A 26,190-nucleotide genomic window follows, 5' to 3' on the forward strand; every position below is an offset into this window, starting at 1 on the left:
AGCCACAAATTGAACTCACATCAACAATACGTATTGTCAATATCATCTAAATCCCACAATTTTCAAAAATTTGTACAAAAATGCTATCATGTATTGTCAATAGCATTTAAGTCCCACAATTTTCAAAATATATACCAAAATGCTACCCATCAATGTTACTTAAAAATTGAAAACACCCCATGAGATGAGATGAGATGAGATGAGATGTTCACTAAATACAATGTTTAAACAACGGTGTCTCAAACACAAACACTCCAAACATTTTTATTTGATGCCCACACTCTTTTTAGTCTTTTACCAAAGGGGTCCTCTGAGATGGTCACGGCGGGAAGAGGGTCAAAGCAAAGCGGGAAGTGGCGGGAACAAATTGGAGGCTAAAACTAAAAGACAAAAAAAAAAAATCACAACGAAATTGGAATATTAAATACAGATTTACACATAATAGACCCCACCGACTATTTATGTTCCTATACCCTTTTCATTTTTCTCTATCAGGCGATTTCAATGGCGAGAAGAAGAAGCAAAGCTAGGGTTTCAGAAGAAGAAGAAGAAGGACCCTCAACTCGCGAAAAGAGCCTCTACGAGGTACCCAAAAATTTGTTATTCTTATTATTAGATTATTTATTAACGATTGTGATAGTTGCTATTTGTTTTGGCTGAGAAAAATGTTAGTAAATTTTCATTAAGATAATCAAATTTGCCAAACAGACATAGGATTTTGATGTATTACTATTTCCTGCTGTTAGGGCTTGGTAGCTAGTGGGAATAATTTGGGAATATAGCTCCTTGCCTTTAGGTTTAGGGAAATTTATAAGAAAGAAGATGTAGCCATCTGATCTCTTTCTTGTAGCTAGGAAAAGTTACACCAGCAAGAAGATGGTTCATTTAGCTTGTATGCCATGCCATCTTGAGGTCTCTTATGACTCTCCTCCTCTAGTATAAGGAATTGTCTTATGCCCATCACAACATTGACTATGTTTCTGCAAGCTTGTTCTTGAGAAGAAGGATCTGGTTAATGGGAGACTCTGTATCCATTGGACACTGCATGCCCTAGTTAGATTTTTTTGAAATTAGGGCCTTGCTTGGGAACTTGTCAAAAAAAAGTCTTGTAGTTTCAGGCATATTGTACAATAAGAACCTTTTTATTTTCTTGTTTCATGTTTTGAGTCTGTGCTTGATGTTACTCAAGTTGTAGGGAGTGAATGAATTGGTAACTTGTTGTGTCATTTGTTATAAGGTTGTTTTACGTTGGTTATAATGTTTTAGATAATTTTATACTAGTAGATGCTACTCCCAATACTTATAAATGATATCTGGCTATAAATGTTATTATGAGGAACTTTGGTTGCTATCTCATGAAAATAACTGAAATTCACATTGGAATGTTCTTTTTGGATGTCATAGTAACGCATGATTTAATGTTTGTTTTAAGTTCTAGACTAAATGCTTTTTAGCGATTGTATTAGTTTACTTGGACAATATGGCTTCGTTTACCTATTAATTATTTTTCGATGGGTACCTACTAATGAATTTGACTTGCATTGTTAGCTCTTTTGTGCTTTTTCCCTGGTTTGGCTTGCTTCCATTTTTTAAGTTCCAATATCCGTTTGTAATTTATTGAATCATCAAGGACATTTTTAATTTCTATTTTGTGTATTGATGCTTAAATACTGCTTGAATTACATTGGCGTACTAAAAAATTTGGCTTCATATCCTTGTGATCCTGGGGATGAAATTTTTCCTTTTGCTACTGTTTTGACCAGAGTAACTTAGAATCACACCAAACTTTCTCATTTTTGCAAGTCCTAGCACAGTTAGGCTCATTGGTGGCCCATTGTGTTGTATTCTCTGCCTCTTTGTTTGATGTCTTGTTCCTCATGTCCTCTTTCTTGCTTTACTATTGTGTTAGATTTTATATCAGTGTAAAGTGGAGCAGGGTTTATTAAATAATGAACCGCTGGTTGTAGGTTCTTGGTGTGGAGAGGACAGCATCTCAACAGGAAATAAAGAAAGCTTACTATAAGTTGGCATTGCGACTCCATCCTGATAAAAATCCCGGTGATGAGGTAACAATTTATTTTCTTGATATAGATTTTATCAAGTACAGATTTCTTTGCATGTGACCTAATACTTTACTTCTTATAGGAGGCTAAAGTGAAGTTTCAGCAATTGCAAAAGGTGATATCTATTCTTGGGGATGAGGAGAAGCGAGCAGTCTATGACCAGACTGGTTGTGTTGATGATGCTGTGAGTAACTGCTTAAAATGCTGCATGCTTCTAACTTTGTTTAATTAAATCAAATCAAGCGTTCTTGGATATCCTATAGGATAAGGATACTCCACCTTTTTCTACAAGTTAAAGGCACAAATTTAATTCACTCATTACTAGATTATTTTGTCCACTGCAAGAAACTGCAGCCGAAAGATACTGTGTACTCATATGCCTTTTTCATTAATCAGGACCTTGCTGGGGAAGTGGTTCAGAATCTTCATGCTTTTTTCAGAACAATGTACAAAAAGGTTACATCAATTTTATCTGGTCAACTTCTTTACTTGTTCATATAACTTCTATTAGTTTGCAGTTTTGTAAGGCTTTAAATGCACAACTGCAGGTTACCGAGGCTGACATTGAAGAGTTTGAAGCAAACTATAGAGGATCAGATTCAGAAAGGAAAGATTTAATTGATCTGTATATGAAGCACAAGGGTAACATGAACAGGTACAATAGTAACAAATTAGCCTCTTTAATGAAAAATTGCCATTTTGACATTTAATTTATTTCCTGGACAGACTCTTCTGTTCAATGCTTTGTTCGGAACCTCAACTTGATTCACATCGTTTCAAGGATATTCTTGATGAGACAATAGCAGCAGGTAATAATTTCTAGTTGCTTTTGATGAGTTAAATTTGCTATGACATTAGCTGTTCTTGAATTTATAGTGGGAAAAGATTTAGGGTCTGATTCAGTTCTGCTTTGCAAGTTGAAAATGGATGATTGACGCTATAGTTGATCGTTTTCAACACATAGATCCACAGTTTAGTAGCGGATTATTGAATATCTTTACACCTTTGTATGATGGTAGTTTATTTTTTTAGTAGTGAATTGTTTGCCTATCTTGTCTTTGGATTGTTTCCACTAAAAAGAATATTGCTTAAAAGTTACTATTTTGTTTTGTCTCAATCTCTTTTTTTTTTGTTTTGAGAAAGTGTCTCAATTTCAATGTACCATCATATACAGTGGTAAAGAATCTGACTACTTAGATGTATTTCCAGGCTTGCTTTATCAAATTCAATGATGTTGACTTCTTGCTTTTGTAGGAGAACTGAAAGCAACCAAAGCCTACCAGAAATGGGCGAAGAAAGTATCTGAGACAAAACCACCTACCAGTCCTTTGAAAAAGAGGAGGAAGTAAGTAATTTCCCGCACAGAATTTTGCCTGTGTTCTGTACTTTTTTACTGAATTTGGTCTTGACAACATTTTACAGTTCAAATAAAGAGTCAGAAGCAGATCTATTGGCAATCATATCTCAACGCAGAAGTGAGAGGAAAGATCAGTTTGATTCTATGTTCTCATCCTTGGTTTCAAAGTATGGTGGGAATAGTTCTGTTTCAGAGCCCACTGAAGAAGAGTTCAAGGCTGTGCAGAAAAAAATTGAAAGCCGCAGGACCTCCAAAAAATCAAGGCGGAAGTAACTTGAACTCTGAATAGAACCCTATGAATTGATTGTGTGTACAAATTCTGATTCTGCTAAATGTCCTGCAATTGCTATTACTGTTTAAATGAGACTCAGAACCGTATGTATGTGAGCTATCTTTCTGCTAAATGTTCAGCAATTGCTATGACTAGACAGGATAAATTACACATACCGCCCCTGTTTTTATAACCTTAAACATGGAACTATCATGTGATTTATTCTACGACACTTTAACATTAATGGATTCGATGATTTGGCGAGTGCCAACCTCAAATGCAGAAAGAATTGAAGATCAAAAAATCGTTCTACCCTCAACTCCCTTTCAATCTCATTTGGGTTTGTGTATGTTTACAATTCCTTTAATTTTTAAGGTAGAACTATCTTTTTCACTAATTCTTTCTCAATGGGTGTTGGCATATGTTAGGACATCAAACTTCATTGAAATTATTGAAAACTAGCCAATATCCTGCACGGTGCATTTCGATAAATTTTTTTTAAAATTATTTATGACCTGTTGATTTCATAAATACTATTATGGTTAGTCACAGACTCACAATTAACAATATTATATATAGATTCTATGGTGTTAATTTCTACATTTCTTATGCCACTAATTTGCTATCTCTACTATTTCAACACTTATAATTTTTATGTCATTCAAAATAGCTTTTCTTCAGTTTTAGAATTGACATGATAGATAAAATTGAGGCACAGTAACATTTTAATTGAAGAAAAGTTTGATTTTTAAGATCGTAATTATAATAAGATGAAAATTGAAAGAATGATAGTTTTGTGACAATAGATTTGTTATCCCTCAATTTTAAATATTTAACTTTACCCTTTAACATAGAATGTTTCTAATTACTTTCAAAGATGACAAATCCAAAGCCTCTATTGTCTATTCTATATTCTATCAGTCTTTATTCACCACTAATCAATTAGCTATAAAAACTGTTATAATTTCATGATACGACAACACATACAATAATGTCATAGTGACATAATAATATCACAGTTTAACCTCCCTAAAAGCAATCAAAACACCAAAAATACTACAAATCCCTACCAACCATTTATATGCATCATATGAAAAGTCAAAAATCTAAATTGACACACAATATGAAAAAACCAATCTAAACACATTACAATGCTACATCAATAAAAATGCATACATAAAATCTAAACAAAATATTTAAAATTAACATAATATTTTGGAAATTAACATACCTCTCAGAAAGGGAACCAAAGATATTATGAGAGAAATTATATTGGACAAATGTGGACAAACGAGGATTTATATTGGACAAATATGGAGATAAATAATCATATCATATTATGATATCTAATTTATTGAATCCGACTCTTGCAATTTTGCATTGAAGTTAGTCTTATGTTGGAAATTGAAAAGTTTTCGTAGTTCCTACCTTTCTCATGACTTTTTATATCCATCCATATCAATCCAAAGCATTTAAATTTATAAATATATACATACATACATATATATATATATATATATATATATATGAATTTTTTGAATTTTATTAATACATTGAAATACATGTATCCACAATTACTTAATAGTTTGACATAAATTCTAAATTAGATGAGGTAGAAGTCTAAATCAAAAGAATTTTATACAATGTGCCACTTTGCGGAATTTCATACTCTCTCACATAAGTTCTTTGCTTTTATATATATATATATATATATATATATATATATATTGATGCTTTATAAGGATAAAAACTACAATCAAAGTGTCACATAATTTTAAAAAAAAAAAAAAACTAAAACTACACTTTACTGCCTTAAACTATACCTCATGATATACTTTGCATCTTAAACTTTTCGAATGCACATTTTATATCTTAAACTATGACTCTTGTTACACTTTGCACACTGCCATTAAGTTTTCTGTTAAATTAGAGGAAAATTCAAAGTTTATGGTGCAAGGTGTAAGAAGGAGTATAGTTTAAGATGGTAAAGTGTAATTTATCTTTTATTTTTGAAGCATTGAGAAGAGGGGTAATTAGGCCTTTTTACATTATATCATATTTTTTCATCTAAGTTAATAGCAAACTTAACGTTGTGGTGTAAAGTGTAATAAGTGTCATAGTTTAATGTGCAAAAATATGCATTCGAAAAGTTTAAGGTGCAAAATGTAATATGATATAGTTGAAGGTAGTAAAGTATAATTTTCCTGAAATAAATCATACAATAATTCCATTTTGTAAGAGAATATAAGTCACAGGGGTAGCATTTGTAACTTGACCTTAAAAAGAGTTATTTGAAAATTAATCTGAAGAGGATTATCAATTATGGTCCTTGGTATAACTTTCATGGTCGGGGCTATTTTTATATACAATTTTGGCAAGTAGGTCATGATTAACCTTTCTCTCTTAGCAAAAGAATGTAATATTCCCTTGTCTTCTAACTAATTATAAAACACAGGGAAAAGTATCTCCTCTTGTCGGTCCTTTATGAAAGGAATAGCATAAAACTCTTTCTCGTCTACAGCAAAACCCATCATACATACAGATAATACTATAGTGACGTTATACCCTGTGGTCTGCAATGAAAGCTAAGATGACGTTTTCTAATTATGTTGGAATCTATTCCCTTTCTATTTAAGCAACGCAATAGCTATTGATTGTACAATTTCTACAGAATGGAAAATATTTTTCTACAATCCTAGCCACTCCAATGACGATCTTGCCACCTACTTGGAATTGATTCGATATTTGATATAGCCCACCTGATTATTTGGTTTGATTTTGGCTCATAATTCCTTCGTAATCAAAACTATGATTAAACCCAAGGAATAAAGATGAACATAATTTAATACTTTAGGTCAAAGTTTAAGTCATTGATTATGTTCTGAAAGCCAATCATAAAAACCTACCTAATGCCAATGGTTGTCCAGCACATGAGCGTTGTAAAATTTTCTACAATATCCCATCAAAGCTCAAACAAAAACTCTTTATCTGTTTTATGCTCCATCCATCACAATTTGTTGTTCTTATTAACCAAAAGTGACAAGTTGAGTTCGAGTTCAAGAATTATTCTTTCCAATAAATTGAAGGTAAAATTGTTTATCATAATTTCTCTCATACCCTTCAAAAGTGAGAGTTTTGTAAAATGAGTACAATTTTTTTTTAAATAATATATATATATATATATATATATAACCGAGACTTTTGGTTGACCTCTCCATAATTTTCCACATCAACATTTTTTATTTATATTTTTTAATTTGATTTAATTCGATTTTATAACACCATATTGCAAAAAAAAAAAAAAAAAAAAAAAATTTGTTTGGTGCCATACAACCACTATACTTAAAGGAAACCTAAATTGTCACCTGATCAAGGAATTTTTAGATAATCCTAACAAACTATATAATAACTCCATTAATATAAATGTATCCCAAAAAACGGAATATATCTCCATTAATTTGATAATTTCTACGATGTTGACATTTAAAAAAAAAAAATTCTATCATAATCCCTTATATCTATCAATCACATTTTCTTTCTCTTCTTTTTTTTTTTTTTTTCATTTTTTTATATTAAAGTTTATTAGACATTATAATTTTAATAGGATTTAAATTTTATACTTATATCAAATGAAACTCAACAAATATATATATATATATATATATATATATATATATATATATATATCATTTTTAATTTCAATAGGATTTAAATTTTACATCAAATGGACTCCACCAACATATTCATCCTTTAAAAAAAATTATATAACCAAATTTGATTAGGAATCCATAACCCTATATTATATTATAAATAGTTTTTTTAGGGATTATTTGTTACAATTTCAACTCAATTTTTCATTCCTATTGTAAGGGCGCGTTTTGCTTGGAAAGTCCAAAAGTGAAAATGACTAAGGCCCAAAGAGCCAAAAACAATAAATTCGTAGAGAGTGGGCTAAAAACTAAATTCCAAGGTGTTGGAAAATAATCACAGTAGGCTAAATGATATTTGAAAGCATGAATAAGTGGTTCAATGCAAAGAAAATCCTCCTCAGCAAAGTCCAAGGATGGTAGTTCTTATGTATTTCTCTCAAACTTAAGCACAATTACAGTTCTTGAGTATACAGTCACATCTCCCTCTCTAGATTATCTGATGATCCCTTTGTAATAGGGATTTCCTTCTTTATATTCACCTTCATCACTTCATCTCAACCCTCCACGTGTAGATCAGATTGCTGGCTTTGATACTTGTCCCATCAGCACATTCCTGAAGTCTTCGTGGGTAGCTATAAGGCTGGAGGTTACAGTTTAGGTATCACCTCCACATTAATGTGGCCAGAGGGTCAGCTATGGAGCATTTAATGCAGTGGTAGCGAGTTTCCTCTCACATATTTCTCATCGTTCCTTTGTCTTATCTCCATCTGATGCTTATCCTTACCAACATGATCGTCTGGTGCCTTGTCCTTGATGAAAGATCGGATTGTTGACCCCTACTATGCTCAGCCAAGGAGGTATTTCTCCTCAGACTTCATTCTCACTCCTTTATGACTAGACTTTGCTTACTAATTTGTACATCCTTGTTAATATCCACCTGTCCTCAAACGACTTAATGTCCTCGGACACGGCCCACGACCCAATATCCTTTTCTGGGCCCTTTATCCCTATAATAGCCCCTTGAAATTTCACTCTTTTGCTCCTTGGGAAAAATGGGGATTTCAATATCCCAACAATTATTCTACTCTGCCCTTACGTCATCTCGTTCTGCGCAGGTGTCTTTTCAACTACCTAAAAGCACGTTCCTAACACTTCGACATCCAGGACGGGCTTGCATTTATTTCTTATAGCGCCATGTTCCCCATGTTCTACGGTGTGATGGGAATCCTAAGATGGGAAATGTTTATGGGGATTTGGGCGGGAATTGTCCCGCTTACCTTTCCCACTCATATATAAATTGCTTGAAGCTTTCAGTTGCTTTACTTTTTGCATCTTCAACTTTCAAGAACTAGTCTGAGGAGCCCTTATTCTTTTCCGTAAGTAACCCTTAGCCTTTCTTTCTTTAAATTTAAAACATTTTCTCCTCGGCCCTTCTAACTTTACCTCGTCTTCCCAATACCTTCAACTATTTTTCAAATGGGTAGATTTGCTCATCTAGTAGACACCTTTGAGGATATAGAGAGTTTTAAAACTTGGTATCATATTCCTCTTGGGGTTTCCATTAGGTACTGTCGCCGGGGAGAATGGCACACATTGAGGCAAAAGGGAGAAGTAGTAATCCCTATGATTGCCTTCACAGAGGGAGGGATGAGAATCCCCATGGGTAGAGTGACTAGGGACTACCTCATTGCCCTTCAACTTTCCCCTACCCAGTGCGCCCTTAACATGTTTACGATTCTAGGTAGTGTAGATGCCCTTAATGAAAGGATGAATGTGAACCTTACCCACCACAATGTTAACTAGGTTTACAATCGTCACAAACTAACAAGTCTAGGGTACTACCTAAAGACTAGAGTCCCCACAATTAGACTCATATTGTGTCTATCTAAGTCCAATAAGGGTATGGCCAAAGATTTCTTAATCATCTCAGGAGAGTGGCATGATGGACTTCATTGCTCAACACGAGATGGGGACACCAGGTGGGGTGTTTAGATCTAGGGTTATTACCTTAATAATACCCCCTTTCTTACTAACATTTTTTGCGCTCACTTCTTCTGTTTTTGCTTGTAAATTTGTTCTTATTTTGCTTGTATTGTTTTCTAACTATGTTTTTGTTTTTGGAAAATTTGCAGATAAGTACTTTACAATTCCAAACCTGAACCTTGTCAACGAGCCTAACTTGACAAAAATACTCCAATCCGAGATCTTTGTCCACAATGTCGGACAACTAAGAGTGGCTCACCTCATCCTAGGCTATGACCCCATCTCATCCGCCGCTTACATCAAATTAACATCGCAGTACTAGGCTTCATTTTTGCCCCTACTCCAGAAGGTGTACTACAAGTGGAATTGTCTTCCCAACATACCACTGAGGAAGAAGCAACCCCTTCTTAACCAACTCTCAAGGAAGCAGTAAAAATAGTTGAAGTCTCAGACTCCGAGGACGACTTTGAGGTTTTTAACTAGCCTCAATCTCCAAAAGCCCTAGTTGGTGAATTTAGCCACCTTCCTCCAGCACAAGTAAGCAGTATCCAAGAAACTCCAAGTGCTCCTAACGCAATGGTACTTCACCGCAAACCCAAGACAAGCCTTTTTCAGCTCATGGAGTCCTCCGTAGAGGGCACTACGCATGAGGTGGTTGCCCAAACTAAACCTCCTACTTCTCCTCCTACCTAAACTTCCTAACTTGATCCTGAAGACAAGAAGAGAAAAAGGGATAAAAAAGACAAGGACATAGTGGAGGAAGGAAGGGAAATTCCCCCTAAAGAAATTGAGCCCCAAAAAGGGGCCAAATTGGCCAAGACTACTCAGACGAGGTCCTCGAGGGAAGGGCCCATCACGGAGAGAGGGCGTGATCATTGCACTAAAAATCCAGCTTGGCACCCCCCCTCTGGAGCTAAACAGATCTCCTCTCCTTGTAGATTGTTCTATTAGAGGCCTCCAACAAGGAAGAGCTAGGTACGTAGCAGACGCCTTGGAGCAGCCCTTGTTACTTCCTGATGACATGGTCGACCTAAGGACCATGAAGAAACATGAGGTGTTTCTTACCTTAAAGAGAGATCTTGCGATGGTAAGTGTTCCCCCCCCCCCCTTCTCCTTTTTTATTTATTTATTATTTTATATTTTAGTATTCCTATTAATTTCTCTTGTCATCTCATTGTTGTTGTTGTTTGTTTTTTTTTTTTTTAAAGGCTATTCAAGCTGTGTACATGGCCAAGGAATTGGTGACAAATTCCTACAGGCAAATGAAGGATGAAGAGGCAAGGCACATTGCAGCTGTGGATGCCTTCACCCTGGCTAAGAAGAGGATCTAGGACCTGAACACAAAACTGACCGAGGCTGACAGGGAGAAGAAGAGCGCCGAAGCTACTCTACAAGGGGCCAAAAGGCAAGCGGAGAGTCAGCGCAAGCAACTCCATCAAACTGAGGATCAGTTAACTGCAACTAGGTAGTAGATAGGGATCTTAAAGAAGAGCTGGAGGAGGCAGAGAAAGCTGCAGAAAAGGCCGAGTAGGAAGGGTATGATATTGGGGTGATAGAGACCGAGGAGGCACTCAGGGCTAAGGTTTTTGGGGTTTATAGAACTTATTACCTCCAAGTATGGAATGAGGCTCTTAACCAAGCTTGAGTGAAGGCCTCATCTGTCCTAAGGAGAGCAGAGAATGTCTACTACCCTCCAGCCATTCGAGCATCAGGCCCCTCAAGCTCCAAAGCCGATACTGCCCCCAAAGATTCAAACCTCATCTTGGAGATACTCGCCAAGGATCTTCCCTCTCCCAACAGTCCCCCTAAAGGGGCAGAGCAAGCTAATGCAGTTGAAAAGGAGAAGGAAATAGCTAAAGAGGTAGCTTTTGAAACCATAAAGCCTTCAACTACACCCAAGGATTCCTCTGAGGAGAAAGTGGTCTCCCAAACTCGAGAAACTGTTCTGGCAACTCTCCCTATTCTTGCCAAGGAGGATTCTAGAGGGTAAAGGTCTAGCATCTTCAATAGCAACACCTATCAAACCAACTAAGGCCATAGTGAAAGACAACCTCCTTCTCAAGATTAAGTAGCTCTTAAACTGGATTTGATAGGCCTTTTAAGTGTACTTTTCTTTCTATTCAGTTTGTTGTTTATCTTCCTGAAAATGTATTTGCCTTGCCTTTTTCAAGGCTTAACTTAATGAAAAATATTAAATTCTTTTATATTTCACTGTGTTTGTGCAAAGTTAAATATGATGTCTTTTCCATTCAATACTTAATTGACATAAGCATAATCTAATCTGAAATATATTTCCATTCTTAACTTTAACAGTTACTTAAAGTTACAAATGGCAACACATTGGGCTAATCTTTCTCAGCCCATAATATTCAACAAAGTGTAATTTAACTTCAAGACATACTTTAAGTATCTAAAATAAGTAACTAAAAGGACCATGCATACTGCTGGATTCTCTTTTTAACTTCAAATAATGGTAAAACATCTATCCATTCAAGGATCTACATAACCTTCCATTTAATAGTAGACCTAAGTAGTTATAGGTGTTAATTTACTCACAAATAGATCATGGATATACTTGCAAATGCTTTAAGTGATACTCAGGGGCGCCCTTTCAATTAAGTTATTACAATGAGAGTCTTGGTTATCCACTATAGCTAGGTTGGCTACTAATTTAACCCTAAGGCATGTGATTCAAGGAACCAGACATGACCGAGGTTCTATTTAGTAATCAGATAATCAAAGAAATGTTAATTTACCCAAGGCATGTGGTTCGAGGAACCTAGCATAACCATGGTTCTGTTTAATACTTAGACAAATAATGAAGAGTATTAATTTACCCAAGGTATGTGATCGAAGGAGCCAGTTATGACCAAGATTCTGTTTAATACTTAGGTACATATTAAGGAGTATTAATTTACCTAAGGTATGTAGTCCGATGAGCTAGGCATGACTAAGGTTCTGTTTAATACTTAGGTGCATATTGAGGAGTATTAATTTACTCAAGGTATGTGGTTCGAGGAGCCAGGCATGACCAATGTTCTGTTTAATACTTAGATGTATATTGAGGAATATTAATTTACCCAAGGTATGTGGTCCGAGGAGCTAGGCATGACCAAGGTTCTGTTTAATACTTAAAGAAATAGAAAACACAACATACAATATTTTAAACAAAAATGCGGCAAAGATGCCTTTCATTAATAGTAATACTTTCGCAGGTTATTTACATTCTAAGGGTGTAACATAATGTTTTCATCCAAATCTTCTAGAAAATAAGCCCCTATACCAGTTACTAATGTGATGTGATATGGTCCCTCCCAATTGGGTCCTAACTTTCCCCCTAGAAGGATTCTTTGTAGTGCCCACAACTTTTCTCAATACCAAGTCTCTTGGGGTTAAGGGTCTTTCCCTCACCCTCGTATCATATCCTTGCTTAAGCTTCTCTACAAATTTTCTCATACCCCTCGTTGGCCAACTGAACCATGGCAGTTTCTCTTTGCTCCCGAATCAAATCCAGGCTTTTTTCTAATAGGTTATTGTTGTTGTCTAGAGTTAACAAGCTTGTCCTCAGCATTGGAAATCCAAACTCTAGAGGGATCACAACCTCGGACCCATAAGTTATCGAAAAGGGTGTTTCCCTATTGACCAACGAGGGGTAGTTCGATATGTCCAAGAGACTTGTGGCAACTCTTCCACCCATTTACCATTTGCATCATTTAACCTCTTCTTAAGCCCACTCACCATAACCTTATTAACAACCTCGACTTGCCCATTCCCCTATGGATAGGCTATAGTTGAATATTTGTTCCTAATGCCCAAATTACAGTAGTACCTTCTGAAAGCTTTACTATCAAATTGAAGCCCATTGTCCGAGATGAGGGTGTGATGAACCCAAATGGAGTAACAATATTTTTCCATATAAACCTCTTTGCATCTACATCTCTAGTGTTAGCCAGTGGCTTAGCTTCAACCCACTTGGTAAAGTAATCAGTGCCAACTAGAAGCCATCTCCCGTTCCTTGCTGCTTTAAGGAATGACCCTACAATATCCAAACCCCATTGAGCAAAGGGCCATAGGCTAGACAAAGGATTATTGACACCCCTTGGCTGATGAATATTTGGAGCAAATCTCTAGCGTTGGTCACATTTCTTCACATATTCTTGTGCCTCTCTCTACATATTTGGCCACCAATACCCCTAAGTGAGGGCCCTATAGGATAGTGACCTGCTCCTTATATGACTTCCACAAATTCCTTCATGTAACTCCTCCAGGAGTGGCTCCACTGCTTCAAGATGGACGCATAAAAGTATGACCCATAAAAAGAAAGTTTGTACAACTTTTGATCCTTGAACAACCAAAAACGAGGAGCTTTCCTTCGTACTTTGTTTGCCTCTCCCTTCTCTTTAAGAAAAATACCTTCCTTGAGGAACAGAACTATGGAATCCATCCAACTAGGCCCTACCCTAATCTAGTGAGTTTGGATCTTCCCCTTCTTTTCCTCAACAGGCTTATATAAATCTTCAACCAGGATGACCCGGGATAAACCTTGTTCCAAGGAAGTTGCTAAAGTGGCAAGAAAGTCAGCATGTGTATTTCTGCTCTTTGGGATTTGCTGTAAAGCGAAAGATTCAAAACTTGATTGCAAGTGCCTAGCTTGGCTTAAATACTCTTGCATTCTCAAATCTCTAGCTTCCAACTCTTCTTTTACCTGGCCTACCACCAATCTCGAATCTGAAAATACATCTACTGCATTTCCTCCCATTTTTTGGACCATAGCCATCCTTACCAACAAAGCTTCATACTCGGCCTCATTACTTATGGTCAAGAAACCTAACCTTAAAGACTTCTCAATAGTAATCTTTTCTGGGAACACCACAACCAGCCCCACCCCAGATCCTATCTGGTTAGTTGCACCATCAAAGTACAATTTCCAAGGCAAGGGTCTTTGTAGAGAAATTGACTTGACTGGTTTTCCTCCTAAGTTCTGCTTCTCGCCCTTCATTTCTGCTGGAAACCCAATAAATTCTGCCACCAAATCTGTGAGAACTTGGCCCTTAATAGAGGTCCGAGGCTTATACTTGATATCAAAAGCTCCTGAAATGGTTCCCCACTTGGCAATTTTCCTTATGTAATCAGCTTTTCGAAGTAACTATTGAATAGGAAGTTGGGTTAAAACCACAACTGTATGAGCTTGGAAGTAATGAGGGAGCTTCCGTGTAGCATGTACCAATGCAAAGATAGCCTTCTCTAGTGGCAGAAACGAACTTCTACCTCAAGCAATGACTTGCTCACGTAATAAAATGGTTGTTGTACTTCATTGTCCACCCTTATCAGTATTAAGCTCACCGCATGAAAGGCCACAACAATATAGGCAAAAAGAACCTCTTCCTCTTCAAGCTTGGACATAATGGGTGGCCAAGAAAGATATTCCTTTAATTGCTAAAAGGCCAAGGCACACTCTTCAGTCCACTTGAATCCCTTCCACTTGTGTAACAACTAGAAGAAAGGCCTGCACCTGTTTGCTGATCGAGAAATGAATCAGTTCAAGGCAGCAGTCATTCCCATCAACTTCTGGACCTCTTTGGGATTCCGAGGAGGTTGTGGATTGTTAATTGCCATAATTTGATCAGGGTTGACTTCAATTCCATGATGAGTGACTATATAGACAAGAAATTTGCCCGAACCAATGCTAAAAGAACACTTAGAAGCATTAAGGCATAGTTTATGCTTTCTCAGTATTTCAAAGATATTTCCAAGGTCATTCACATGCTCGGACTCTGCTTTGCTCTTCACCACCATATCATCTATGTAAACTTCAATGTTTTTGCCAAGTTGATGGTCAAACATCCTAGTCATCATCCTCTAATAAGTTGATCCCGCGTTTTTTAATCCAAAGGGCATCACTTTGTAGTGGTAATTCCCAGTAGGTGTAACAAAAGCAGTCTTTTCTTGATCATCTAGAGCTAAGGGTATTTGATGGTATCCCTGAAAGACATCCAAAAAGCCTATCCGATGATGTCCAATTGTTGCATCCACCAATTGGTCTATCCGAGGCATTGGGAATAGGTCTTTTGGGCAAGTTTTGTTTAGATCAGTGAAGTCCACACATACTCGCCACTTCCCATTCTTCTTCTTTACCACCAATATTGGCTAGCCATTCAAGATAAAACATTTCTTTTATTGCCCTTGCCTGCTTAAGTTTGATCACCTCCTCCTTGACAGCATCAGAATGTTCTTTAGAAAAGCTTCGAGGTGGTTTCTTCTTAGGAGTAATAGACGGATTAACATTCAGGTGATGGTAAATAAAATTTGGATCCACCCCAGGAGCTTTATAAGCACTCCATGAAAACACATCAACATTCTTCCTAAGGAAAACAATCAACTCTTCCTTCTTCCGAGGAGGTAGTTGTACCCCTACCTGGAAGAACTTCTCCTTGTCATTACCAATGACAATTTTTTCCAAACCTTCACACTTTGTCCCTTTTGCCACCACATCCGTGGACAACACTGTTCCTTTTGATTGCTACAAACTCTCCTCAGCAGTGGCCGAGGTTTCACCTTTAATCTGATGCCTAATTGCGGCCATTAAACATTGTCTGGCCATAGATTGACTCCCAATCAGCTCCTCAACTTGATCCCCTGATGGATACTTCACCTTCAAGTGCAAGGTGGAAGAAACAGCCCCCATGACGTGAAGCTAAGGTCTTGCCATAATAGCAGTGTAAGGGGAATACGCATCTACTACAATGAAGTCCACTTCCACGACTTCTGACCTTGCCTGAACAAGCAATCTAATTTGACCCTTTGGGCTGACTGTTTTCCCATAAAATCCTACTAAAGAAGAATCATAACAAGCCAAGTCTTCAAGTTTCAACTTGAGTCCCTTCTATAGATTAGAGTACATAATCTCTGCTCTAATGCCTTGGTCTACTAGCACTCTTTTCACATCATACCCTCCAATCTTGAGGGTAACCGCCAGAGCATCATCATGTGGCTGCAAGGTTCCAACCTTATCTTTATTAGAAAAGCTCAAAGTTCGTCGGACCCCAATTCTACTCCTCTTGGGGTTATAGGCCTAGTCTTCCACAAATGGCCGGGCTATAGACATCACCCTAGATGGATAGGAACCAGTCCTTCTTAGGGCAGCAAGAATAACACTAATTATCCCTAAAGGCGGTCTCGAAGAAGCGTCTCGAAGAAGCATCTCTCTGATATCCCGATCCTGCCTGGCTCCCCTACCTATTGGACTGATACCTGAATTGTTTTAACTTACCAATTTTAATACCAATTTTAACCAACTGCTCCAGATGGTCCCACAAGGTCCTACATTCCTCTGTAGTGTGTCCTCGGTCCTGATGGTACTAACAATGAAGACTTTGGTTGTGCTTCATGGGGTTTCCACCCATCTCATTTGACTACTTGAAGTATGACTCATTCTTTATTTTTTCCATAATTTGATGCATAGGCTCGCTGAACACAGTGCTAACTACCTGGGCAGTAGCAGATCCCGTATGTCTAGTGAAATCCCTCTTGGGTCGACTGTTATTGGACCTCTCCGACTTGAAATTCCCTCGGCCCTGGGGAACTACCTTGGCCTTACCCTTTCCTTGCTGTTGGTGCTCCTCGGCCCACTTATACTCATCAATACGATCCATAAGCTAGCATACACTCCTAGTAGGCTTTCTAGTCAAAGACTTCCTCAAATCATGCTCGGCAGGCAGACTGACCTTGAAAGTCCTTATTGCCACATCATCAAAATTTTCGTCTATCTCATTAAACATCTCCCAGTACCTATCTGAGTACGTTTTCAGGGTCTCTCCCTCTCTCATGGTCATGGACAACAGAGAATCTAAGGGGCGAGAAATCCTGCTACAAGTAACAAAACGGGCCCCAAAAGCTTTGGTCAACTCCTGAAAGGAGTTGATTGAACCTTCTTTCAAACCATTAAACCATCTCATTGCTACAGGTCCTAGGCTGGGTAGGAACACTTTACACATTAACGCTCCATTCCTTAATTGAACATCTATTCTTTGATTGAAATAGCTGACATGCTCCACAGGGTCTGTCCTGCCATTATACATGGTGAACGTTGGCTGAGTAAACTGCCAAGGAAGTTTCCCTCCCTCTATCCTTCGCGTAAATGGTGATTTAGAAATTTGGCACAAGGCGTGGCTCATAGCATCATTACCCAAGCCTCCGTGAGATGAACTTCTGCTTCTATACCTATAATCGCGCTCCTCATCATGCGAGAAAGACTCACTAGGGGGAGTCCTTGATCTGGGCCTATAGCTAACATCATTATCATCACCAGAGGAAGGTTCTGAGCTCGAAGGAGTCCCTCTCCATCGCTTACGGCGTAGTTTCCTCCGCAAGTGGTCAATCTCTAATTGCATGTTTCCCTGGGAAAAATGACTCCCACTTCTAGAATGACTCCTACTTGTATGAGTGGTGTGTACACTAACTTCATGGTCTCTCCTCCGCTCAAGATTAAGGAAATGATTTTGACGTTGAGACCCCACAGACTCTTCACGGTTTGGCCCTAAACCCACCATAGTTACGTGATGAACACAAGAATGTTCAGGTTCCCACAGACCGTGCCAATTGTAAGGGCACGTTTTTCTTAGAAAGCCCAAAAGTGAAAAGGACTAAGGCCCAAAGAGCCCAAAATAATGAATTTAAAGAGAGTGGGCTAGAAACTGAACTCAAAGGTGTTGGACAGTAATCACAGTAGGCTAAATGATATTTAAAAGCATGAATAAGCAGTTCAATGCAAAGAAAATCCTCCTCAGCAAAGTCTAAGGATGGTAGTTCTTATGTATTTCTCTCAGACTTAAGCACAATTACAATTCTTGAATATACAGTCATATCCCCCTCTCTAGATTATTTGATGATCCCTTTGTAATAGGGATTTCCTTCTTTATATTCACCTTCATCACTTCATCTCAACCTTCCACGTGTAGATCAGATTGCTGGCTTTGATACTTGTCCCATCAGCACCTTCCTGAAGTCTTCGTGGATAGCTGTAAGGCTGGAGGTTATAGTTCAAGTATCACCTCTACATTAATGCGGCTAGAGAGTTAGCTACAGAGCATTCAATGCAGTCGTAGCAGCTTTCCTCTCAGATATTTCTTATCGTTCCTTTGTCTTATCTCCATCTGATACTTATACTTACTAACATGATTGTCTGGTGCCTCGTCCTTGATGAAAGGTCAGATCGTTGGCCCCTACTATGCTCAACCAATGAGGTATTTCTCCTCGGACTTCATTCTCACTCCTTTATGACCAGACTTCTTCCATAGCTTACTAATTTGTACATCCTCGTTAATATCCACATGTCCTCGAATGATTTAATGTCCTCGGACATGACCCACGACCCAATATCCTTTTCTGGGCCCTTTATCCCTACACCTATATTATATTTTAAATAGTTTATTTTTTCTTGGATTATTCTTCCAGCACTACTTTGCCGTACAATCTCTTGCATTGATTTTGGTTCTTGGAGTGCCTTCAAAACAAAAGGTATGTATCAATTTCTTATCAGGTTTAATGTTAACAAGAGATATTTTTATCAATTAGAAAGAGTTTAATGAAACATAAAAGGAAAAAGAACTAAACAACACATAATCTGGAAAAATAAAATAAAATAAATAGTGACTGTATTAGGCAAAGGCTTTTGGAGATTGTTGTTTTCATTTTTGGAATTCTTTACATTCATATGTATGTATGTATTGGGTTTAGTTGAATTGGAATTTTCTATTAATCATGAATAGTAATATTGCTATTTGCAACCATCATGATATGGTATCAATGATGTGATCATTCAGAATGCTTTCTTTTAGAGTTTAAACAGAGTCTATTTTATGATTTAAAAAAATTTACAATTACAAGACTTTTGAAATTAATTTTTTTTTAAAATTATTGGATACGTTGGATCTTAAATGACTTTTATTAAAGTCCATCCTTTATGGACTAACGTATTACAAATGATACAGATCTAACTGTAACATTCTATGCTATAAAATAAAAATTAGGCCTATGATTATCTTCTCTTTGCAAAAAATGATTAAATTCTCATTAATTGTGATAGTTCACTTTTAGGTAAAATAGAATCTCTATTAACAAAGTTTTAAGAAATTTAAAATTCTGTTTCTAAAAATTTTCCAGAACATTAGATTTTATTTTAATAATTTTATATTGTAAAAGAATAAAGTTTATACATTACATACAATCATTACTTTAGTTACATTCTAAACGATGGAGGATATGAGAATGCAATTTGTAGATCTATTATCAAGATAACATAAATTAGATTGGTGGTAGATAGTAGATTTAATTGCACTCGAGTATTGTGTGAAGTCATCACCATAGAATAGCTCACAATGAGATGTGTTATGTAGAACCAATAATATGAAAGAAAAAGATTTTTCTAAACCATTATATTGGATAAAAAATTACTTATTTTCAAATTATACATTTTTTTAAGTCAAGTCATAAATCTTTAAGAAAAATAAATATTTTTAATTTTTATTTAATTATCTCGTGCATTGCACGAGTTAGCCATTAGTTAAAAATATATATATATATATATATATATATATATATATATATATATATATTGTGTTATAATAAAATTAGTGAAGCATAAAATGTTACATAAAACAGTTTTTTCTTCGTAAAGTTTAAACTCGCATATGAGATTTTTAGGTACCAAGGGCAAGGACTATGACATAACACCTGCATGGTTGGGAAACATTCCCTTGTGTTGTGAGTGCTCTCCCATGAATTTGCAAATGCAAGCAAAGCTTTGCTTTTTTATTTGGTCTTCCTCATCTGTCACTTTAACTTTTGGCTTTCATGCTCTCTCTCTTTCTCTCTCCACATTTTCTTTTCGGTAGGTATTAACTATCTAATTAAGTAAAATATTTATCTAATAATATATATGTTGAAACGTTGCTTTACTTTAGTTTGTCTTTCCACCTCTCTCACTCTCTCTACTTTTTGGGTAAGTGATCAACTTTATGATTATCAGATTAATCCTCTACCTTACTTTACTTGAGTTTTGTCCTTCCATCTCTCTCTCTCCTCTCACAAGGTAGCGTTACATCATCATTGTGGAGTGTAGCTTTACTCATTTTTATGTCTCTTACCTATAAGATAAAATCCCTCAGAATTTCTGGAACTTCAATTGTTGTCTCAACAGTCATCCTCAGAAGAATTTTTCTCAGTGACCAAGGTACAAACTTCAACTACTATATATATATATGGGCACAAATTTAGTTGATATAACTATATGGATCTGCCTCTGAGGTAGGACTTACTGCAGTAACTAACTTTCAGCTTCTGAAGAACCCCCATGGAGACAGACAATGGTGACTCAAAGTCAAAGATGGAAGACTATGAAGTGATGGAGCAGATAGGAAGAGGAGCATTTGGAGCTGCTTTTCTGGTTCTCCATAAGATTGAGAAAAAGAAGTAAGAGAGAGTTTTCTGACCAAGTTTGTTTCTTTATGCTAATTTCTTCAATTCTTTGGTTCTCGTCAGCAGCATCATTAAATGTTGTCTTGCTGTATACATATCAACCCACAAGTTGATTTTGTTTTTTTTCAAGAATCTTGTTTGAGTAACTTTATATGTTGATAACAAAATTTTAATTCACATTAAGGGAATTTAACTTCCCAAGGAAAGAAAACTAACAATTCAAGATATATCTGTCTTTGAATTTATTCCAAACCCTCTAATTTACTTGAAGCTGTGTTCTTAGTTTCCATTTTGTTAATTATTTTACTTTCTTTTATATTTTTAGGTATGTTCTGAAGAAGATTCGCTTGGCTAAGCAAACAGAGAAGTTCAAACGTACAGCACATCAGGAGGTCACTAAACAAAAACACTTCCGTTACATGTTAAATGTAGAAATTTATTGTCTGCTTCATTAATTTAATTATTTTGGTACTAATCTACCCTATATAGGTGTTGTCCCTTTCATTTTATCTGTCCTCTCAGCAATGTGGCTTCAGCATATATGTTCTCCCTATATTTGGGCAGTCAATTATAGAATAGTAAACTTCATATTCTAACTTTCATTGTCTACAACAATTTGACAACCTTTTTGAAACTGCTTAGTTGAAATGTTGGGATTGGTTTAAGAAAAAATGGAGTGAGTAGTGGACTCATATAAAAAAATATAATGCATGAATCATAAGAAGTGAAAAAATTTGTGATTTTTGTTGTTGTTGTTGTTGTTGTTTTTTTTTTTTGTCTATAGCATTGCCCTATATCCTGAATTCTACCGCATTACTTTGATGACAATGTCATGCCTTGGATGCTCTACTTTTTGTTCAAGAAACATCCAATTTCGTACTGAGGCAATATACCACATTTAAAATAGTACTCACACACCACACCAACATATGCATCTCTACTTCTCATAACAAGCAAATAGGTCCATACTAATAAAAGGAGAAGGGCACAGAATCATTTATGAACAAATTTGACTAAGCATTACTTTTCATTATACTAAACATTTTTTTAGAAAACTATTTCTTTTAAGATCCTTCCTCTTTGAATCCCTCTGAATGATTTATACCAATGATATTTCTACAATATATGATGCTAACAAGGACATAGTATAACGATATTTAGCCAATTACAATCTGAAGATCTTGATTTCGTGTCTAGCTTTTCCATGAACTATCCTAGAAGATAGTCTTTATAGTCAACCCTACATGCATGAACTTTTTCTTTAATTGAAAATTTTAAGGAAATAACTTTGACAATGCAGTCAATGCTCGTAACTGACATCACTAATAGTTCCTTTATTTCTATTGCAGATGAACTTAATTGCTCAACTAAATAATCCATATATTGTGCAGTACAAAGATGCTTGGGTAGAGAAGGTGAATGTGCATTATTTTTTGCTCCTAAATCTGCAAATAACTTTAGATGAGATGATAGGCCAATAATTTAGAGCACTGTAGCTATTGTAATTTTTTTTTTTAAAGAAATTCTTTGACATGGATCTTCATGAGTTGTTCTGTTTGTAGGGAGACTGTATATGCATTGTAACTGGCTATTGTGAAGGAGGAGACATGTAAGTATGGAACTTTTGTGTAAAATATTTCGTATGGGTTTTGGATTATGTAACAAAATGTGTTTTTCACGTCAATTGAGAAGATTATTCACAAATTCAGAGCCATGTGAGAAAGTTGGTTCCAAGTAATGCTAATAAAGGATTGATGGCACCTGTTCAGACAGCAGCTAAAAAAGAAAGAAAGAAAGAAAGAAAGAACCTGTTTGGTGTAAAAAATGATTTATGTAAATATTTAGAAGGAAACAAATATAAAAAAGAAATCAGAATGTCAACTGAATTCAGGAACCTTATATTTTTTTCGTTTCTCTGGAGCAGGGCTGAAAACATTAAAAAAGCTAGAGGCATATTTTTTCCAGAGGAGGTAATCAGTAAGATTCCATGGTCTTTAGTCCTTTATATGTACTTAGATAAGGTAATATTCACTTACTTTGTATCATTATTCTGTTTTGTGTTCAGAAGCTTTGCAAATGGCTGACTCAGTTGTTGCTAGCTGTGGACTACCTGCACTCCAATCGTGTACTTCACAGAGATCTTAAGGTACTGTAATGTAACCATCCTTGCAAAGCAAAAGATACGATGATCTATATTTATTTTAATATAACTTCATTAAATTCCAGTGTTCCAACATATTCCTAACAAAGGAGAATGACGTCCGGCTTGGTATGAAGGCCTAATGATTATTAAGGGAGCAGAATTTTGTTTGCTACATCAGGTTTGACTTCCATGTCATCATGTCTTCTAAAGCAATGTATATCTTACATGGACTGTACAGGTGACTTTGGACTCGCAAAACTACTGAACACGGAAGAGCTTACGTCCTCGGTATGGACTTGTATATATCTTTTGTGTGCTGATTGTTTAGTTTGTGTCAACTTGTCAACCTACAAAACTGTCTTAAAACCATATTACTGTAACACATGGCCCTGCCAAAAAATTTCTGATGTTTGTGATGTCTACAATGATACCATCACGGCTTAAGTGTCTTTGAGATTTTAGAGATTAGGTTAAAACTACTTAGCTAAGTCCGCTTATTCACATTTTTCTGCCATCAACTCCGATTTGATTTTATATAGGTTGTTGGAACTCCTAACTACATGTGTCCTGAGCTCCTGGCAGACATTCCTTATGGTTACAAATCTGATATATGGTCGCTTGGTAAGAATAGTGGAAGCAAGGTTCTAATTCAACAAAGCTGTGTCCATGATTTTGACTAGGAATAACATCTTGTTTATTCTTCAGGCTGCTGTATGTTTGAAATCGCTGCTCATCAACCAGCATTCAGAGCTCCTGTAAGTTAAAGCTTCAGCCATTTATACTGGAGAAATTATTTGTTAGAATGATGTATTTTGTACTTCAGTTAAAAAAGTAAAAATAAGTTCATTTTATCATTTAATTTAACAGGACATGGCTGGACTCATCAACAAAATAAACAGATCCTCCATTTCTCCACTCCCAATTGCATATTCCTCCACAATGTAAGTGAAGGACAAAACTTAGATACAATTAGGTGTTGTTCCTTAGGTTTCCCACTTAAGATTGAGTCATGTGGCTACTTAACTAAAAAATATACTTCAATCCCATGAGAAAAAATCCACATGACAAAATCTTAAGATGGAAACCTAAGAAATAGCACCTAAGTACTATAGCTAAGTATTTCCCGTAAGTAAATTATCCAAAGTCACCAACCAGGGCAGTAAATCCATAAATAATGCATTTAACATTTCCATTTGCCATTTTCCCCCTTATAAATTCTCTAGTTCATTATTGATTTACATGTATCAACTGAAACAAGGGCTTAAATCTCACAGGAAACAACTTATCAAGAGCATGCTGCGGAAGAACCCAGAACACAGACCAACTGTGAGTTCTGATCAATCCACTCCCATATCTGATTGTGTTTGAATGCCATGATCCATTGTAACCTTTACAACTTCATAATTTCAGGCAGCAGAACTTTTGAGGCATCCACATTTACAACAATATCTCCTCCGTTGCCGTAATCCTTCTTCTGTTTTTCTACCAATCAAGCCCTTAAACAATTCCAAGGAGAAGGGATCGAGAAAGTCATTATCTAGTAGACCTAGCATTGGCAAAGACAAAGAAAAAGAGGCTGGAGTACTAGATCCACTTGAAGACAACCTATCTGAAAGAAACTCTGATGTGCAGCCAAGCTTACTGCCTGACAGTGGCAAGCCAATGGTGACAGCTAGTGCAGAAGACAACTTAGAGACAAAGAAGATTGATCATAACATCTATACAGTTGAAATATCTAATGCTATCAATGGTTCAAGAGATGTGTCAACTGATTCTGAAGCAATAGTTTGCAATGGAGACAACCAAGCAGACTTTGTAAATGCACCTGAAGAGGGGAGGACTAACATTGAGACTAACTTGGGGAGTACACTGAATTCTCTGCATGAGGAACGGGAAAACAATACTGAAGAAATTAAACAATTGAAAGATGTTAATATCACAACTGTGACCACAAAGGATGAAACATTTTGCAACCCAGCTCAAAAAGAAGCTGAAGTAGAGGTTAAGTGTGCTAAACCTGAGAAATTTTGCAACCAAGTTCAAGAAGACACTGAAGCTGAGAGCGAGTTTGTTAAACCAGGGAACCAAGTGCCTGACGAAACTGAAGCAGAGGGCAAGGTTGCTACACCAGTGGATTCTGGGAAGTTGACAATGTCCTGTGCAGGATGCACCAATAAAGATGGTTCCCTTGATGATGAAAGTTCATTGTCAGCTGAGCAAATTGTTGAAAATAAACCTGATGTAGAGTCCAGAACTATACAACAAAGGGAAAGTCCTGATGCATACACCGAAGCTTCACACATGGATTACACATTGTCTGAAAGTAATGATACACTTCCATTTAAAGATAAAGTAAGAGCAAAAACAGATAACTTTAGCTGCTCTTTGCAGACAGAGAAAGATGATGCTCATGTAAATAATCAGGCACCTAGTGACATCTCTTTACTGAGTACACTTACTGCAATTGGTGGTGATGAAACCAAAAGTGAGTGGGATAATCCCTGCCAGCAAAGAGCGGATGCTCTGGAGTCTCTGCTTGAGCTATGTGCGCAGCTACTTAAGCAGGACAAGCTTGATGAGCTTGCTGGTGTACTAAGACCATTTGGAGAAGAAGCAGTCTCATCTAGAGAAACAGCAATTTGGTTGACAAAGAGCCTCATGTCTGCACAAAAATTTAATGGAGGAACCTAATTTTTGAGAGCCAGTTGGTGTTAACTTATTCATCACTATAAGAATGTGTCTTGTTGAATGTGTTAAAATAAAATGTATATCATCTATATCGTTGTTTCGATTACAGATTAGAGGCTTGGCAATAAAATATAGCACAGATTGTTAACTTACCATTTGCTTTGATTGGAAATGAACCTAAATTTTCTTACAAGTAATGTCTGCCTCGGACTACAACTATTCATTGGAGGCAAATGCTCTATACTCTGCAGAAAATGTATCGAATTTTTTATTTTTTCATTTTTTTTTTGTTTGGAGGATTAATTGTTATTGAATAGTAGTTAGGTTTTGTTGCCTTAGGCCTTTCTTACATACTGTTTCCAAAAAAATTAGGTATACTGCCTATAGTCTTATGATTATTATTATGGGGTACCAAGTAGCAGCTTTGCAAGGTGAAACTTCAACATGATCTTTGACTCCTTTTTGTTTGAATCAATCGACAATTACATCACAACTACATGAGCCAAAAAAATTAAAACTAAACATAATAATTCTACTACTAAATTATGTCCATTGAATCA

At 36.3% G+C, this 26,190-nt stretch overlaps 2 protein-coding genes across 3 annotated transcripts; both read left to right on the plus strand.

Moving 5' to 3' along the window:
* Positions 1-256: 256 nt before the first annotated feature.
* Positions 257-4,008, plus strand: LOC142611400 (chaperone protein dnaJ 6-like). Its single transcript, XM_075783517.1, has 8 exons — positions 257-585; positions 1,968-2,066; positions 2,146-2,247; positions 2,460-2,519; positions 2,612-2,718; positions 2,790-2,872; positions 3,318-3,408; positions 3,486-4,008. The coding sequence occupies exons 1-8, from the start codon at positions 505-507 to the stop codon at positions 3,691-3,693; spliced, it is 831 nt and encodes a 276-aa protein (XP_075639632.1). The 5' UTR covers positions 257-504; the 3' UTR covers positions 3,694-4,008.
* Positions 4,009-20,419: 16,411 nt separating this feature from the next.
* Positions 20,420-25,827, plus strand: LOC142611011 (serine/threonine-protein kinase Nek6-like). 2 transcript variants are annotated; one of them, XM_075783003.1, is made up of 14 exons: positions 20,420-20,554; positions 20,659-20,793; positions 21,125-21,191; positions 22,149-22,214; positions 22,362-22,408; positions 22,724-22,769; positions 22,865-22,945; positions 23,026-23,068; positions 23,181-23,230; positions 23,482-23,563; positions 23,648-23,697; positions 23,810-23,883; positions 24,217-24,268; positions 24,353-25,827. In XM_075783003.1, exons 2-14 carry the CDS (start codon positions 20,675-20,677, stop codon positions 25,631-25,633), a joined length of 2,058 nt encoding a protein of 685 aa, XP_075639118.1. In that variant the 5' UTR covers positions 20,420-20,554; positions 20,659-20,674; the 3' UTR covers positions 25,634-25,827. The 2 variants fall into 2 exon arrangements, with proteins under 2 accessions (XP_075639118.1, XP_075639119.1); XM_075783004.1 differs by having other exon boundaries at positions 20,440-20,554; positions 20,645-20,793.
* The last annotated feature ends 363 nt before the right edge of the window (positions 25,828-26,190 follow it).

The sequence above is a fragment of the Castanea sativa genome, chromosome 9 (assembly GCF_040712315.1).
Source record: "Castanea sativa cultivar Marrone di Chiusa Pesio chromosome 9, ASM4071231v1".
Classification (NCBI taxonomy): Eukaryota; Viridiplantae; Streptophyta; class Magnoliopsida; order Fagales; family Fagaceae; genus Castanea; species Castanea sativa.

Bases quoted from the DNA above. Each gene is read 5' to 3' on its own strand.
- LOC142611400 (XM_075783517.1), top strand. From the start codon at position 505: ATGGCGAGAAGAAGAAGCAAAGCTAGGGTTTCAGAAGAAGAAGAAGAA. The intron at 586-1,967 runs GTACCCAAAAAT...CGCTGGTTGTAG, and splicing joins GCGAAAAGAGCCTCTACGAG to GTTCTTGGTGTGGAGAGGAC. The intron at 2,873-3,317 runs GTAATAATTTCT...TTGCTTTTGTAG, and splicing joins TGATGAGACAATAGCAGCAG to GAGAACTGAAAGCAACCAAA.
- LOC142611011 (XM_075783003.1), top strand. From the start codon at position 20,675: ATGGAGACAGACAATGGTGACTCAAAGTCAAAGATGGAAGACTATGAA. The intron at 23,698-23,809 runs GTAAGTTAAAGC...TTAATTTAACAG, and splicing joins AACCAGCATTCAGAGCTCCT to GACATGGCTGGACTCATCAA. The intron at 23,884-24,216 runs GTAAGTGAAGGA...TAAATCTCACAG, and splicing joins ATTGCATATTCCTCCACAAT to GAAACAACTTATCAAGAGCA.